General features: G+C 34.0%; 1 protein-coding gene across 1 annotated transcript in view; it reads right to left on the reverse strand.

Annotated features, from left to right (window-relative positions):
* Positions 1-12,000, reverse strand: part of LOC100920356 (meprin A subunit beta-like) — a 34,522-nt gene extending 22,522 nt beyond the window's left edge. Inside the window, exons 1-6 of the mRNA XM_031950123.1 lie at positions 11,938-12,000; positions 9,943-9,956; positions 9,710-9,765; positions 9,579-9,622; positions 5,655-5,727; positions 2,842-2,959 (exon numbers count right to left, since the gene is read on the reverse strand). Coding sequence (XP_031805983.1) covers positions 2,842-2,959; positions 5,655-5,727; positions 9,579-9,622; positions 9,710-9,765; positions 9,943-9,956; positions 11,938-12,000 — 368 coding nt within the window. The remainder of the gene's footprint in view (positions 1-2,841; positions 2,960-5,654; positions 5,728-9,578; positions 9,623-9,709; positions 9,766-9,942; positions 9,957-11,937) is intronic.
* Between the last annotated feature and the right edge of the window lie 6,789 nt (positions 12,001-18,789).

The raw sequence follows: 18,789 nt of genomic DNA on the forward strand, positions 1-18,789 counted from the left end.
CATACAAAAGCCCAAAAACAGACTGAAATTCTATTGTATAGATTCTAGAAGTAAATGGCAGTGACGAGGGTGGTACTTTTAGCATTCAGACTTTTAGCATCAAACCAGGTGTCCAGGTTCCAAAGTTCCTAGTACTCTATCTGAAGTTGCCAAAGAAAGCCATGAAAATCCAGCATTCAACACCTAAAAAATAAAGGAGAACCTAAAACCTATTCTCTGTTGCATGTATATTATTAAAGACACACTGCCTGGAGGTAGAGGTCAGGACAGGAACCCAAGTGAAACAAATAAAAATCAGGCAGAGTAGACCATCTCCATCAAAAACAGAGCTAGAGGTAGTTCATGTCCCTGGAACAAACGCCAGTGTGGGAATTCAAGTTAGAGAAATGAGAAAATAAAAGAACACATAGAGTACTAAAAAAAAATTATAGCTCTACAGTTAACCCCCAAATCTGCATTATAAGCTCCATAACAACTACAAGCAGGGGTTCAAAGGAAAAATTTTTCCTACACAAATATCCACAAAAAATAAGCAAGAGGTGTAAAATGAGATGAAATCTTTGAAGGAACCAATTAGAAGAAGAATAACTAACTTAAAAGAGAAAACAGTAAACAATTCACACAGAAAAGATTTCCTAAATATTAGAATACACCAAAACAGAAATCAGTGACTTCATTAAGCAGCAAGAAATAATAGAGCAAAATCAAAAGATTATTAAAAATAGAAAGAGATAATTTAAGAATCACTGGATTCCCAGAAAACTATGATCAGAAAAAAGAAAGCCTAGACATTGTATTTCAAGGAATCATACATGAAACCTTCCCATATCGCCCACTGACAGAAAAATGATAGATTCAAGGTCTAAAGAAGGCATAGGTATAATTTGGATTTGTTTTGATTAACTATGCTTATGTGTTGCAAGGATTGGCATTTTTTAATTATAGCTTTTTATTTACAGAACATATACATGGGTAATTTTTCAACATTGACCCTTGCAAACACTTCTGTTCCAACTTTTCGCTTCCTTCCCTCCATCCTCTCCTCTAGATGGCAGTCAGTCTCATACATACATGTTAAACATGTTAAAGTATATCTTAAATACAATATATGCGTACATATTTATACAGTTCTCTTGTTGCACAAGAAAAATCAGATTTAGAAAGGTAAAAATAACCTTGGAAGAAAAACAAAAATGCATGCAGTCCACACTTGTTTCCCAGTGTTCTTTCACTGGGTGTATTCTGTTCATCACTGATCAATTGGAACTTAATTGGAAGGATTGGCATTTTTTTATTATTTTTAATTGGGATGGGGAAGTGGGCAGAAGGGGGATTAACAATAGTGATTCCAAAAAGAAAAAAAAAAAGAGAAGGATCATTAAAACATTTTTTAAAGTGCACAGAGAACAAGAGGATATACAGAAGGAAGCATAGACAGACAGGAAAGTGTTAAATGTAAAGTATATAATTTAATATAAACTGTTTAGAAAAGCAAGAGATATAAGATATAAAATAATAGCTTCATATAAAGTTCTCTTTTGTGTCCTACTTTGTATAAGAAATGCTTGATTTGTTTTTGTTTTATTTTTGTTAAATTCAGAATATAAAGTTACAAGTAGGAGATGAAGAATACTTCTGGAAGTTCCTAGCTTAGGGTCTTGTATATTATAGGCAATCTATAGCTATTTATTAAATTAATGGATTAAAGTAACTCTACAAAGCAAACAAGGATTGAATTGTCTGGATTTTAGGAAATTATTTAGTAAAATGCTGTCTTGTGACAAATATAGATATGAATTGGTCATAATACTGTTAAACTCAGAACAAGTTGAAAGATCAGATGCAAAGAATAGCTGTTAATGGTGATGTCAGCTTGCTAAGAAGTCTTTAGTGGAGTGTCCTGAGGATTGCTCCTTTGTTGTTTGATATTTTTATCTTTACCTTAAAAATAGGTAAAGTTGGCATGATCAGCAAATTTGCTGACAAAAAAAAAAAGTCAGAGAGATAGCTAACCCACTTGAAGACAGTCTCCAAAAGAATCTCCCAGACCAGAATATTAGAATTAATCTAATAAGATTAAATTTGGTTGGGTAAATGTGAAGTTTTGTACTTGAGTTAAAAAAAAATTCAATTTCAAAAGTAAAGAATTAGGAGGTTTGACAGGAGTAATCTAAAAATATTGAGGATTTGAGTGAACTATACATGAATTTGACTTGTTGATATTGACTTGTTGACTTACTTTTGTAAGTATGATACAGAAAAGAAAAAAGTATGTGAGATCTTGGATTGCATTCAGAGAGGCACAAGGTTCTGGAGAATTCAACTAGAATGGTGACATTCATTGAGTCTATTTTATATCAGGAAATGGGACGATTTAACCAGGGGGAATACAAGAGCTGTGTAAAAGTATTTGAAGGGCTGTCATAGAGAAGAAAAGTGTATCAGAATATATCATTGGAAATAATTAGGGGAAGATGAAAAAAGCAAATTTAAAGCTTGATATCCAAAAATTCAATGAGCTGCCTAGTCTTCTGAAAGGGAGGATTGTCCCTCATTGAAGTTCTTCAAGAAGAGGCTAATGACTACTTGGCAAGTATGTGATAATGGGCTATAAGTATTGAGGTTAAGTATATAATAATCCTCAAAACTAGTTTTTTTTTTCCTTTTCTTTTTTTAAGAAGACTTGGACTACCACCTCCTTTTTGTCTCTTAGAGTCACTTTTCAGCCACAAGCCAAATATGTGAACCACATAATGATCAGGGCCTGGGTTTAATAGCTTCAATTTTCAACATGATCTCTATTTTCAGGAAATTGGTAAGAATGTAAGGTTTTTCTCTTACCCTTCTCCTCTGTAAATAAAAATATAGTTGTCTTCTCCTTTCCATTGTTTAAACTTAATGCAGGTTTTTAAATGAAACCGTTCAAATGCTCTCAGAATAACTCCTTTAGCATTCAATTCTGAAGAAAAAGAAGAGACAAAAACATTGCTTGTTAATCACCAGTAGGATCCTGGATTAAGAACTGAACTTGCTACTGTGCTAAACTCTCAAAGGCCACCAATGGCCAAATCCAAAGGTCCTTTTTCAAGACTCATCTTTCTTGAACTCTCTGAAATTTTTGACATGATCAGTGGTTCCCTTTTCTTCAGACTTTCCTTTCCCTTGTTTTCAAGCCAATTCCTCTTGTTGTCCTCCTGCCTCTAACCTCTCCTCTGTCTCATTTCCCTTATTCCCCACCCTCATCCTAATCTTTTAAGAGGAGTCTTCCTCAAAGGTCTTGTAGAGAATTAAATTCTCATTTCTATGCTACAAAAAAGACAGGCCTGTCAAATGCCTTTTCATGACATGGAAATAGCCCTAAGTTGTTGAAAAATGAAATAATGGAATGAACAAAAAAAATCCAAGTATATTCTAGAAAGCTATAAAAATTTTCAATATATTCCTGAAGGAAGGTAGGCAGAATGTGTTTTTTTATGTATCAAACTTGCTGAATGTAGAGGAATTTAAGCCCCATAAGTTGGTAACTGGACATGGAAGATCATAATTAAAGAAAAATGCAAAATGACTCTTCGTCCTAAGCCAACCCTTTCCACTTCTTGATTGGCGGTAATGCAAGAGCAAAAAAGAAAGTAGAAGGTGAAAATAGCTTTTAGTTTGTCTGCAAACAGTTTACCTGTTGGCGATCTAGATAGAAAACTGTCCAATGACTGCTGAATTGATAGACTACTAAATATCATTGTGAATCAAAATAGAAGATATAAAGAAATCACAGCTAAAGGGAAGCACTGTTCACAGTTTTCTCATTAAAGAATCAAGATGTTAGCTAGCTAACAATGACCTCTTTGCAGAGCATAAAGACTTGGTAACCAAGGATAATAACATTTCCTAATATAAATTCATTATAAAAACCCTTATGGGACCAAATACCATAAATTAAAGAACAGTGAAAAGCAGTGGAAAAGAAAACAAGTCCAAACTGATATTTCTATCAGTAACAGTATAAAAATTCGTCACTGGATTGATTAACCCTAAATTATCAGCAAAATAATTGATTCCTTGGTTTTCTACCAATTAATTTCTCTAATTTCCACCATTAATGTAATATATAAATACATACATATTCAAACACAATTTAAAAAAAAAATAAAGCATCCTATCCTTTTAAAAAAACCAAATTTCTTAATTCAGTCAGGGCAGTTGTTAGCTACTTAGAAGTAATTGTTTATTAAGCATCTATCATATGCAAAGGATTTTTTGAGACTTACAATAGAAAATTTGGATAAATCATGGTCTGTGTCCTTAAGAAGTTTGCAATCCTCAATCCTGTGGATGATTATGAGATATACACTTACTTCAGAACTTTGAATTACTTCCAGGTTCTGTTATTTTATCCATGAGATCATATTCTCCATAGACTTATATAACAATCCTTTAAAGCCTAGTTTATGATCTTCTGTGACTGTTAAATTCATTACTTTGCAGGTAATCTGATAAAGATTATCTTCCAAAATTAGCATTTACATGACAGAGTCTGTTATTACCCTCAGATAGAAAACGTTTCCACTTTGATAAGATCTGCCATTGCTTATGTAACACTAATATAACCTTTGAGAAACTAGGAGCACCTGCCGCACAAGGAAGAATTAGAGGAAGTATTTGCTGAAGGGGGAAAATACAAGGGATCGTAAGAAGCACACAAGAGAGGTACATAAGAGAGATGAGCCTCCATTTCCCATCTATTTCACTGAAAGGGTCTGCGCTCCAAACTTTTTATTTGACCCTTGAAGAACTAAGAGCCAGAAGGTGACTGATTACTAAATTAGCTAATAGATGGTGCAGTGGATGGAATGATGGGCCTGGAATCAAAAAGCTGAGTTTAAATCCAGTCTCACAAAATATCTAGTTGGTAGCCCTGGGCAAGATATTTAATATCTGTCTGCCACATTTTCCTAATCTGCAAAACAGAGATTATAGTTGTAACTACTTCCAAGAGTTATCATGAGGATCAAATAAAATAACATTTGCAAATCAATTTGGAAAACATAAAGTGCAACTAACTGCTACTATTATTATTAGTGTCCATAGTCACATAAATATTATGGAGTAGTCAAGATTTGAACTCAAATCTATGTGGGTTCCCTCCTCTTTCCACTGCAACCTGCCTGTTTTCCTAATTTCAAATGAAGGTGAGGAAAATTATGTTCAATTTTAGACAGTCCCATCAATAACAAAAAGCAGGTGAGGATCTATTGGGCCTATTGGCCCTTCTGATACTTTTGAAAAACTAATAAAAAATTTTAATTTTAAATAGAAATATATTTGTATCCAGGTTCTAGAAATTTATATCAAATGTACCTGACCAGTTATCTCAGCCTTGCTTTTTGTTGACTCGAAATAAAGACTGTATACCTATAAGTCATAGAATTTAGAGATTTTAGGATTAGGAAACATTTTAGCAATCATAGAAGTCAAATAATAGAGACAGATATATGTTTTTATACCCGTTTCCATTGTTCTCCCAACCTCCATTCTGTCTTCAACTAAGAGGGTCTGAATTCAACAGTTCCTGTAACTTCCAGCCTAGAGTTCAAAAGAGACCAGGGTCGGGGTAGAGGATGAAGGAACTAGAATTCTAGCCCAAATGATATACTTACCCAGACTATCTGCAAGGACAACAGGGATGGTTTTAGGCCATTTGTTACTACCAACAAGGGCACTTCTGTCTCTCTGAAAAGATAAATAACAGGACATGCAGATCTCAGGATTAAGCTACTTCTTGGAGAAGGTGTAGCTTGTTGGGGTGGAGGAGGGAAGGGCAATGTAAAGAACTCCCAAACATCAGATGAAACAAATCATTTGTCCATGTATGAAAGTACTTTCCCAGAAATTCTGTAAGAGGTCAGGAAGAAAATAATGCATCTGATTTGGGGTAGGACAATTTAAAAAACAGGCCTGCAAAGCTTATATCTAGCTGATTATAAGGGAAATCTAATCACCATTGGCAGAAAAAAAACGGTAATGAATATTCTTGTACACAGTTTAGCTAAATGATTATCTACAAGGAAAAGTTATAGCAAAAGTTCATTAACTGGAGCTTTGTTGTTTCAGAATTCAAGATCATTCAGATATATTCGGGGTTAAAGTCTACCATAGTACTGTGAAAATGGAGTTTACTTTTAAAAAATTATTTAAAAGAGGAAATTATATTTATAGTAGTTAAGTAAACTGTTTTAAAGGATGTTTAAATCCTGATTTAGCTGGATTTGTTTTGATTTAAATAATGTGCCAGTTACTAATGACTATTATTCACATCTGTTCATCAGATGGATCTGATAGAATCTATCAAGTAGCATTTTGTTGCTACTTGCTACTTGCTAACCATAGGTTAGATGGTGTTACTATTGACTCTTTTGAGAGTTTAAACTCTTTTCTTTTTTTTTTTTCTTTTTTTTATCCCCAACTTTTAGTATGTTGCCTGGAACATATTAGAACTTAAATTATTTTTGATTGAGAGATTGGTTATTTGAAATTAATAAAATACACTCTTTCGAAGCATTTTCATATTTAGACTTTAAAATCAACTGATTTAAATTGAACTTTCTTCAATTCATCTGAATTGGTATGATTTTATCATATAATTAAAACCTTTCAGATTGAAAGCCTGAAATAAATATCAAACTTATATGTAATTATAATGACCAAGAAAAGGTCTTAGAAAAAGAACTGGAAAAAAAAAAAGGAACATCTTTCTCCTCACCTCATAGAGGTAGGACTCTAGGGGTGTGAGACATATTATATACTGTCTGACTCAGTTGATAAGTTAGATTTGCTAAATTATTTTTCCTCTCTAATTTTTATTCTTTGTTAAAGAATAATTAATCAATTAATAAACATTATTAAGTAACCACTGTGTCAAGAATAATTCTTTTTAATAAATAATAATTATTTGTTATTTATATTATTACATACATATTAATTAAATGAAATAAAATACCTTTTTAATAAAGGTAAAGGCATTCCCTACTCTCAAGGGGCATACAGTCTAATGGAGAAGAAAATGTTCAAACAAGGATAGATAGATAGATAGATAGATATAGATACACACATATGTAGATGCATAGATATATATATACACAAATACACATATAAAACAAGCTATAATCAAGATAAACAGGAAATAATTAAAAGAGGGAAAGAACTGGAATTAAGGTGGGTTTGAAAAAAGTTCCTGTAAGGTTGTATTTTAATAGTAATTTAATAGAAATTAGTGAGGTCAGTATTTGAAGTAGAAGAGGCAGAATGTTCCAAACATTCAGATTGGACAGAGAAAATGACCGGAGGCAAGATATGGAGTGTCTTCTTCTTGGAAGAGCCAGGAGGCTGGTGTCATTGCATCAAAGAGTACATGGTGGGGAGTAAGAAAGGAAAATCCAAAAAGGTAGGAGGAGACAAGGTTATAAAGGGCCTTGGATGGAAGGGGGTCACAAGATATGATTGAAGACTGGATTAGGTTTTGGAATCATCAGCTTACTATGCTGTGATACAGTTTAAAGGGAGAAGAGAAAAGGACCCAGGACAGAAACTTGAGAGATACCAATGATTAGAGTGAACAAGCTGGAGGAGAATCTAATAAAGAATAGAGAGAAGGAGCAGTCAGATAGGTAGGAGGAAAACCAAGAGAGGGTGGTGTCTCAAAAACTAAAGGAGGAAAGTGTTCAATAGTATCAAAGGCTTCAGACTCAAATCCAGGACAATGAAGATGGAGAAAAAGGCATTGGATTAAATAACTGAGAAATCGTTAGTAACACTGGAGAAAGTGAGTAATTCTAGTGGAATGATAATCCGGGAAACCAGATTATAAAGGGTTAAGAAGAGAGTGAGAAGAACATGGAAATGTGTTTAACATGATTGTATAATGTATAACCTATATCAAATTGCTTGCTGTCTTGGGGAGGGGGATAAGAATAAGAAGGGAGGGAGAAAATTTTGGTACTCAAAATCTTACAAAAAAATGAATGTTGAAAACTATCTTTGCATGAAACTGGAAAAATAAAATACTATTTCCCAGAGAGAGAGACAGAAACAGAGACAGAGAGATGGACAGAGGGAGGGACAGAGGAAGGAAGGTAGGGAGAGAGAGGAGAGGTAAAGGAGGCACCTATTATAGGCAGCCTTTTTGAGTTAAGCAGATGAAATACAGAATGATAATTAGTAGATGTGGAAGAATCAAGTGAGGGTTTTTTCAGGAGAAAGGGGACCTGGGTATGATTTTTGGCAGTTGGAAATAAACCAGTAGAGAAGAGATTGAAAATAAATGAAAGAGTAGAAATGACAGAAAAGGCAATATGCTAAATAAGATGGGATAAAACTTGAATAAATAGAGGAATGAGCCTTGTTAAGGAATTAGGTTGCTTCATTATGTGAAATAATGGTGAAGTAAGAAAAAGTTACATAAGCAATTGAAATAATAGAAGATGAAGAAGTGGGGAAAAGAGGGAGTTCAAGGCAAATGGCTTCAAATTTTTCCATAAATATGAGACAAGGTTCTTAGTTGAGAAAGTAAGGAAAAAGGAACCATGGGAAATTTGAAGGAGGGATGAAAAGGTATGGAAGAGCTGTTGTGGAGATGGTATAGTGAGTTTTATCAACTCCCTTACCGGGAAGGATAGTAGGATTGCCTACTAAAAAAGGAAAAAGGGCCCATTTGAGGTTTAGCATAAGTTTGTTTAGTTACATGTTTGTAGGCAGGAAAGTGATGAATGGTGGAAGGATCTTAAGGCTGAGGCTTAAGCACAGTGTAGAATTGAATTGGTTTACCAAGAAGTCAAGATGAGGAGAAAAGAAGAGAATTGCTCATTTAAGGGAAGTGGCCTGAGAAAGAATTGTCGACATCAAAAGGATAAATAACTTTGTGTGTAGCTGAGGTCGGGTGTGGAAATAGCTCATGGAATGAATAGGTTAAGGAACTGAGTAATTGGGGGTTTTGAGTAAGAATCAATGTGGATGTTAAAGTTCCCTAATATGGGTGCAGGAGTTTTTTGTGTTTTTCCCCTTTTATTGTTTTTTTCTCTTAATATGATCATATAGAAATGTGTTTAAAATTATTGTACTTGCATAACCTATATCAGATTGCCTACTGTCTGGAGAGAAGGGAGAGAAAGGAGGGAGGAAGAAAAATTTGGAACTCAAAATCTTATAAAAATGAATATTGAAAACTCTTTTCACATAATTGGAAAAATTAAATACTTTCAAATTAAAGAAAACAATTAACTACAAATTATCAATTTAAAAAATTATAAACCTATCAAATTTAGCTCAATATAGTCTGACTACATAATAATGAAAGTCTTAGAATTTATTTACAAGAAATCACAGCAAGGGAAAGATGTTGATATTAATATGAATCAACAATTCATTTCTGAAGCTTTGTGAAAATATGATAATAATTAATTCCCATTAATTCTGTGCCACCTCCAATGATTAAGGTTAACACACTGGTAGATAAGCTTCAGAGAGGCAGTATTTCAGTTTGCTTGGACCAATAAAAGCATTGATATCATTGCAGCATGTCAACTCACCCCACCAAGTTCGATGTCTCCCTCAAACAGGTGTAGTCCCAAAGCTAAATGGTGAGACAAGATCTGACATTAGCAAATGGGCAAAGTGCTATACCTGATTGTGCATTTTTAAAAGAAAAAAATCCACTAACCATGATTGATGTCAAATATGTCATTGTTCTTGCCACCATCCACATCTATTATTAGAAATACAAATAAAAAGACACGAGAGAGCAAAGGTTAATCAATGCTGATATAGTTCAATGGTTACCTCAACCTGAAACTGTAGGCTATCATATTAGGATCAGTACTCCAATACTGAAACCCCAAGTGGAATGACTGAGACTCAGACTTGACTGAACCAATTGAACATCCTGACTCTCCTGCACCACCTAGTGACTGTATATCACATATTAAGTATTTCAAATGCATTAGTTGGTCTCATTTCAACCTCCCTACGATCCTGTGAGGTAGATGCAATTAATCTCATTTTATAGAGAAGACTACAAATTTGGAAAACTTCTTGCTCAGGATCACACAGACAGAAAGTGTCTGAAACAGAATTCAGATCTTCTTGAGAAAACTGAGGTTTCTTGGGCTCCAAAACCAACACTTCCACTTGCATTATGCAGGTGTCCCACAAATGAGATCATAGACCATTGAAAGTACTGAAAAGAATAGAAATCAACAAATATGACTCACCAATGTTTTCTGGGTTTGGCTATAGATCAAAAAAGAGAAGAAAACACATTATCATGATAGACAAGATTTATCAGTACTTTTCTTGATCTTAACTGTACTATATAATAATAAAGACATTTATTTATTACCATGCTAATATTAATTCTTTGCCCTCAGGGTACGAACTGAATTTTTATTTGAATGAAAATTTGTCATTAAAGGAACAAGCAAACCTATGGAGCACATTGGTGAAGCTCTCATTTGAACCAGCCATTCAGAACAGTAATTTGGAATAATGTGAAGAAAGTCATAAAAATTTCCATACCCTTTGAACCAGAGATCCCACTATTAGGTATATAACCAAGGGAGATGAATGAAAAAAAAAAACACATATATACGTCAAAATATTTATAGTTGCACTTTTTGTAGTGTCAAAGAATATAAAATAATATCAGTGCTCATAACTAAGTCAACTAAGTTGTAATACAGGAATGTAAAGGAATATTCCTATACTCTAATAAACCATGAATATGACATTTCCAGAGATTTGTAAGATTTCTATGAACTGAGGGAAAGTGAAGTAAGCAGATCCAAAAAAATGTACATAATGACTATAATTATAAAAATCAACAACAAAAGCACTTGAAACTGAGTGCTATAAAATTAAAAATTAAAATGACCAACATTGGCCTCAAAGAAGTAATATGAGAAGAAATTCTCCTTCTTTCTTTGTAGAGGTAGAAAAAAATCAGTGTGAATTACTTTATATAACTTTTTCCTAATCTGTCCCAAAATAGCAAATTACTTGTTCCTTAGCCTATTTGTTTCAGATAAACAAGGTAGGAGATACAGAATTATTGTTAATTATGACTATGTTTAACAAAAGAAATGAGTTGTTGGTTTCAAGTTAATGCTATAAAATGGTTATCTATAACATACAATATACCATCATATTTGACACCAAAGATCATCTCACACATCAAGAAACATGTCTGCAAATAGAAACAAAAACCATATAAATAAACATATAAAATATAATTTTAGTAGTGGAATTTAAGATATATTTTACTTTAAACATAAATATATTAAATCAGAAGATCATTTCTTCAGCATTTGACTGCTCTTTTAAATTTAGAATGTCAGGTTTCTCTCCAAGCCTGCTTTGATTTTTGTCCGTCCATATTCATCTAGTGCAAGATACCTCTCTACCTGCAAAAGATCAGGCTAATGAAGTATCAGAAAAGAATTTTTACTCTGATGAGCCCTTCACAGTCCACAGCCAAATCACTTACATTGAGATTTCTAAAAAACAAAACAAAACAAAACCTTTTATGTCATCAGTCAATAGCAAAATTTGTACTAAAACAAATACTTTTTTCCATATTGCCAAAAGCTAATTTTGAAACAAAACCAAAAATAATCAGCTACACCAAAGTCTTTCTCTCCATTGCATCTCTTCTTCTGCAATCAGACAGACTGATAGATTTGACTATCCCAAACAGTATATTTTCTCTTCTTGCCCCAAAAAAGTATTCATTTCATTTACCCTGCTTGATATACATAAAAGAAAAGCAGACACTAAATCAGTTTTAATGATAACACTGCTCCACCCTTGGAGGTACCTGCTACCCTCCAGTGTACTTATTTCTTTTGCTGTATTTTCTATATATCTTGTAACATATCCCTTTTAATTCCTTACCATGCCAGATACCACAAGGAAAATATCATAGAGCAGAACCCAAGGTAAACACCACAAATTCATGTTGCATCTGGAACTAAAAGTCACAGAATTTGAAATTCCAAATGAGTTTTACTTATATAGAACCAAACATCATAAATTAGAGCCTTTGATCTGTGTAAGTAACTTTGTAGGATAGTCTCTTCCTAGAATAATTCTCCAAATCAAGAATATGAAGTCCAACAAAGTGAGCATCTTCCTGAATTTGGCAGTTTATCCTATTTATTTTCAAGAGCAAATGCCTGGGAGGAGCAAGCTTGGGAGATTAAATATCTAATCTTGATTTCCTGGTGAATAACAGGAAATCCCACATGAAGAAGGTCATCAATTAAAACATTTATTTTTTCCATTCAACTGCTTATTATAAATTATTGTGTTAAATAAAAGCTTATTGACTGAATGACTAGATAATATTACAGGGAAAGTAAGTCCACTTGAGTTTTGATTACATCTTCCAATGGAGCCTATCCAGGTCCATTGGGGATGATTTGGTTGACTTGGGATGTTGTAAAGTACAGCCACCCTTTTGCACTGGTTTTTTTTTAAATGGCTAGTTGAAGAATCAATCTTTCTTTTTTTCCTTTTCAAATATATCCAGACGAAAAGAGAAATGAAACCAGAGACATCATGACATAAATTTAAAGTAGAAGAAAGCTTAGAGGCCAGTCCAATATTTCATTTTACACATTTAAAAAGTGAGACCTAAGAAAATTAAATGATTTGCCCCAAATCACAGAAATAGTAAGCAGCAGAACTGGGAATCAACTTTAAATCCACTGATTCCAAATTCTGAGATGGTATTGAAATCTCTAGATAGATAAAAAGTTATGTATAAAGTGGGAGAGGGCAGAGAAAAGGGAGAATGAGATGTAGAATAAAGGTAAGGAATGGCCAGGTGATTAAAAAACTCACCTGTTGCTTCTGGGCTAGTTTTGTGCCACCTGTTATGCTCTGAGAAATGAAATATGCTACCATCTGCTACCTCACATTCTCGAGTTCTAAAGATACATTGTGCATTATTGAATTTTATCACTGAGTAAATAATAAGCATTATTAGAAAATCTGAAGTTTCATGATACTATGCACACTATGGCACTTTGGCACACAGACTACTGTGCTTATGTAGGGGATTGCTCAGAAGATTCTATGATCAATATGATGGGGTTATAAGAAAGAGAATGTTTGACCTTGATCTAATTTCCCTAAGAAAGCTGTGTGATTTAACTGGGGATGAATTCATTGGTTTGAACAATGGGCTAGAGTCATATATTTATCCTGGATCTGTAAAGAATTGCAAGGAACTATCAGCTTTTTTTTTACCGTTTGGAGAAAATGCTCAGGAGAAATAGGACTAAACTCAAAAGCAAACTTGGCCCTCAGGAGACCCAGGGTTCTCCTAACCATTCCCTCTGCATTTATTCCCAGGGAAAACAGGTGAAACAATAGTATAGGGAGTATTGCCATACATCGGATAACAAGGATCTGAATCCAACCATGGAGAGTTAATGACAGAGGCATATTATAGGTGCATATGTGCTCAATCACATGTTCCAGGATAAGAAAACCAAGTGGTGAAGAAGGAGGACCTGAATTCTACCCTCTTATAAAAAGGAGAAGAGAAGGGGGAAATTCCTTAGTAGCATTCACTTCCTGGAGAGGTTCAGGACCTATTTTCCTGTTTGGAGGAGGAATAGTGATTTGACAGGACCAGCATCTTGAAAAAAGAGAAGTTTGTATTCTCAGCAATACAATGATCTACGACTACTCTGAAGGACTTCTTATGACTAAAATTCCCATCCATACCCAGAGAAAGAATTATTTGTGTTTTAATACAGATTAAAGCATATTCTTTCTGTGTGTCTTTCTCTGTCTCTTTCTATGTGTCTCTGTCTCTGTGTGGGCGTATCTCTCTCTGTCTCTCTCTTTTTAACTTTATTGTTTTTGAGGGTTTTTTTAAGATCTATGTTTTCTTTAACACCATGACTTTTATGGAAATGTTTTACGTAACTTCACACATGTATTCTTAATAGGGACTGGAGGTGGGGATAAAGGAGAAAATATAGAACTCAAATTTTTAAAAACAAATGTAAAAAATTGTTTTAAATGTAACTGGAGAAAATAAAAAATATTAATTTTTTTAAAAAGAAAAGAAAATCTTGGAGTCTAAGTTTCACTGAGAGAAAAGAAACTCCAGGACAGCACCAGTCCTATAACCTGGATAGTTAGAACAAATCCATAATAGCACAAATATGAAGATGATACTTGTCTCTAACACTGCCCACATTCATAATTGTATTCTGAAAGTGGTCCCCCATTGCATGCAATTGTTACCATCTTTTGGGCCAAAAGGCTGCCATCTATAGGACTGTGGAAATTAGTCAACATTGTTCTCAGAGAGACAAAATGATGATGATGATGATGATGATGATGATGATACTTAGTGTTTATAATTTAAAGTTTGCAAACCACTTTACATATGTTAGTTCACTGGTTTCTCACAATAACCCTGTGAGATAGGGGATATTATTGTCACCATTTTACAGTTAAGAAAACCAAGGCAAAAAGAGTGTAGGTGACTTGCTGAGGATCACACAACTAGTAGGTGTCTGAGGCAAAATTTTAACTCAGATCTTCCTGACTTCAAGACTCTCCATTGTGCCACGTCCCAAAGACACACTGCCCATCCAGATTTTTCCAAACAGGGAAGAGTCTGCAGTTGGCTTCCCTCACTATTTTTATAAGTTCTGGCTAACAACAGCTCATGCCAATCAGTTCATCACAAATACATGTACACAGTTTCCATAAGGATAATCAATCAAAATCTCTGAGCACCTTCCTGTATTCTTGTCAAGTTGAACCAGTTCAATCCCTTCTGTAAGCACCATAATACCATTCAACTTTTATGCTCCTTAATTACTTTCTGACTTATAAAATCCAATAATTTCCAATGATTCTCTAGAGCTTGGGATAGCAAATAATACCAGATTTCATTTCTGTACATTCCTGTTGCCCAGTTGCTTATGCAAAGATATTAATGCAGGACACTGTGAGTTTTCTAAACACCTAATCATTCCTTATCTTTATCCCTAACTTCATCTTTTTCCCCCTTCTTTAACTAAGGAGTTTTATCCCCACACACACTTCTGATAGCCTCTTAAAACTTGTGGATATCAAGATAATGCTTTTCAATGCTTAAAATAAAATGTATGGGATTCCAGAGAAAAATCTGTTCTTTTGAAACACAATTCTCCTTTTTAAAAAAAAAAAACACATTAAAAGATCCCTTGTATAAGAATTCTTACTTTAAATCACCTACAACAAATTCCCTCTTAATTTTGCTGGCTCCTCAATCTGATCTCAGGAAATTTAATTATATTCTTGACCTAAAAAAGTGGTAACAGAAATCAGGGAAGGTGAAAAGAAGACATCCTCGAAGTGCCATTCAAAAGAAATTATGAATTGGATGATCTTAAAAAAAAAAACATGGATAGACTTGAATGAAATAATAAAGAGTGAAATGAGTTGAACCAAGAGATGTTATGTAAAGTCACAGCAATATTGTTTTAAGAACAAATTTGGGCAACAAAGTCATTTTGACCATTATAAATATCCAAATTAACAACAAAGGATCTATAAAAGAAGATGCTATCTATATCCAAAAAAAGAACTGATAAATAAAAGCACATATAGAATGATTTTATACATGTATACAAGTTTATGTCTAATAGCAGCTATCTGGGGGCATGGGAAGAAGAAAAAAGGGGAAAAATTACATGATAACTAATATATATCTTAAAAGAAACAGCAAGTTGTACATAATAGATTTGCATTTTCCTGTGCAATCATCTTTTTTTATTCTATTATGTTATGGAAATGCTTGTGTATTATTAAATTCAGAATAAAATAATTTTTTAAAATAATGACAGATTATGTACTTTGACTTTCTTTGGTTTTATATACTATAAAATACTCAAGGGCAGGGGAAGGGGAAAAAGTCCATTTTTTATCCAATTCAAAAATAAAAATGTTGCTGTAAAACCTAAGATATTGGCTAGGAAGAAGCTAAGAGCCATATGAACTATTGCTGAAACCCAAACATAATCCTTATTTTACAACATAATGATAAAAGGGCTTTCTCTAGATTTATTCTACTTGGAGGAGACAGGAAATGAATTTTTAACTAGTAGAACCATTTCAGTCCTCCAGAAGTTATATCCGCTTCTTCCAGAAGCTAGCCTCTAGATCTCTTCTATGACAATAAATAGTATTTTGGTACTGCTAAAATGTCTCTCTGGACTACTATGAATCCCTTAAACTTCCATAGTATATTTGATAAGATGCCAAGTATCTTTCCTACAGGTAAGATGTTATTCATTCATGTCAGACTCTTTGTGATCCTATTTGGGGTTTTATTGGCAAAGATAATGGAATGGTTTGCCATTTCCTTCTCCATTCATTTTGCAGATAAGGAAACTGAGGTAAACAAGATTAAATGACTTACTCAGGCTCCCACAGCTAATAAGTGTTTAAGGTCAAATTTGAAGAAAGATGAGTTATCCTGATTTCAGGTCCATTTCTAATTCACTGCATCACAATCTGCCTCCTCTGACTAGGCTGCCAAGCTATAATGTCACCTCTGATCCTAATATCCAAAGCAACAAACTTGGCGACAAGTGTGGATAGGGTGGCAAATTCCTTGGCAAACCCAATGTGTCAAGTTCTAATCCTCAAAGGCCAGCTACTCTGGGAACTGTCTGGGCTACCAGGGGGGAAAAAAAACAGTTGTTCTAAACAGATCTGCAGCCTTTGGCTGAAATAGTGAACATTATATGCAAAAATAATGACCCCTCTGTAAATGAGTTTCAGTCAATAAAAAGAGATAAGAACTGGACCTGAGATTCATTGCTATAAGGGGCCTAAGCGTGACCTCCATCAAGACAGGTTCAAACCATGTCTGCAATTTAGAGTTGCCTAGAGCAGAAGAGTTAAACATGTCATAAAGGGAACACTACAAACAAAAACTGACCGAAAACAGATTAAAATGTAACTGGAACATAGTTAAACTAAAAATACAATAGAACATAATGTTAATATGTAGTTTTCTAAGTCAATCTGAAGCCCAAAGGGATCTTTATGTGTAATTTAGTTGCTCCAATTCTATTTGAGTTTGGCACCAGTAACCTAGAGGACTGATAGAAGCAGTACCATCAAGGTGACAGTGTTTGATAATTTCCATGACTTTGAGGAAGTTGCTAAAGGTGAACCCTGTCAGGTTTCTGAATCTACCTATTTTTTCCCTGTCCTTGTCACCTGATGCTCATCTTGTTGATAAGCTCTCCCACCCACATCATTACCTCCATAAAATGAGCAAAAGGAAATAAGAGCAGGAACTGGAACGATGATTTTTAAAATGTGGCAATCGTTTTGGGGATGTGGAAATAGAGCCCAGAGAGTTGGACTGACTTGTCCAACATCATGCAGTCATTAAAAGGCAACACTGGAATTTGACCCCAGGTTTTCTGTTTCCACATTGCGCATCACAGATGATGATATCTTCTTTTATTGCCTTCTCTTAAATAATATCTGTACTTTATTGGAAAATGTCTTGGCTTTCCCCATTTGTATAATGTTATTGGTTATCTCTTTTCTGGTCACATTCCTCTTCTCTGTAGTTCCAATCTTCCACTCTGTCCTTGATTCCATTTAACCCTACCAAACTTCCAACCTTAACTGTAGAAAGAAGTTTCAGGACATTAATTCATTGTATCCCGCATATGCATTTGTGAAATCTCTTATTTTAACATCTATAAAACAATCTGTAAACTCTGGGAAACTTCCAAGTACATTTTATGTCCTAAAAAGATAAGCTGGTTGACTAAACTCATTATTTTGTTATGCTTTGTCTTATGATAAGCTTTAAAATATCTTTCTGCTCTTGAACTATAAAATGATGGATAAATCTGAAGTCTAATAAATAAGTATGACTCATCTTCCTTCTAGCCATTGTGAGAGTGTCCTCTGAGGTTCAAGACTTTGATTTCATTTTGTCTCTCTATATCATTTCCTTTGGTGACCTTTTCAGCTCCCATATGTTTAATTGGCATTTCTGTTCAGATAATTCCTCCCAAATATACACAGAGACATTGACATAAAGACACACATACAAACACACAAATGTAAATATGTATCTGTATATACATATAATAAAAGTTAGATAGCTGTATGTACATTGATAGATACCCAAGTATAAAATATGTTCTATATGTGTTTGTGTGTATTTATCTCTAATATATCTTCTGAACCAAATTTCCATATCACCAGCAAGTTCACCTGGATGTCCTATTGATACCTCAAACTCAACATAATCAATAAATCAAATTTAATTTTTACCAGTCAATCATAGGATCATAGAATCATGGATCTAGAAATGGAAGGGACCTCAAAAGCCAGTGCTATGATGAGTTTAATGTCCACAGAATCTCTATATTGTTAAGGTTTATTTTTCCCAGAGTATTGCCTTCCCTGAAGGCCAAAGAAGTTTTTCATGCCATTACTGTCATGTTAGGTAGCATCTATCTCCCTCCCATTTCTTTCTTAGGAGAAAACTTTTTGGATTACTCTGCTCTGGTTTTCCTTACCCAGTTGAAAATCATAAGCACAAAGAAGGGAGGAGAGACAAACACAGAGACAGAGACAGAAAGAGACAAAGAGAAGAACAGAGGGAAAGAGAATGTGAGAGAAAAAGAGGGAGGGAGATTCTAAACTCAAGAGAATCAGCATTTCTTAAATTAGAGTTTTCCAAATCTGATGGAG

The sequence above is a fragment of the Sarcophilus harrisii genome, chromosome 1 (genome assembly GCF_902635505.1).
Source record: "Sarcophilus harrisii chromosome 1, mSarHar1.11, whole genome shotgun sequence".
Lineage (NCBI taxonomy): Eukaryota > Metazoa > Chordata > Mammalia > Dasyuromorphia > Dasyuridae > Sarcophilus > Sarcophilus harrisii.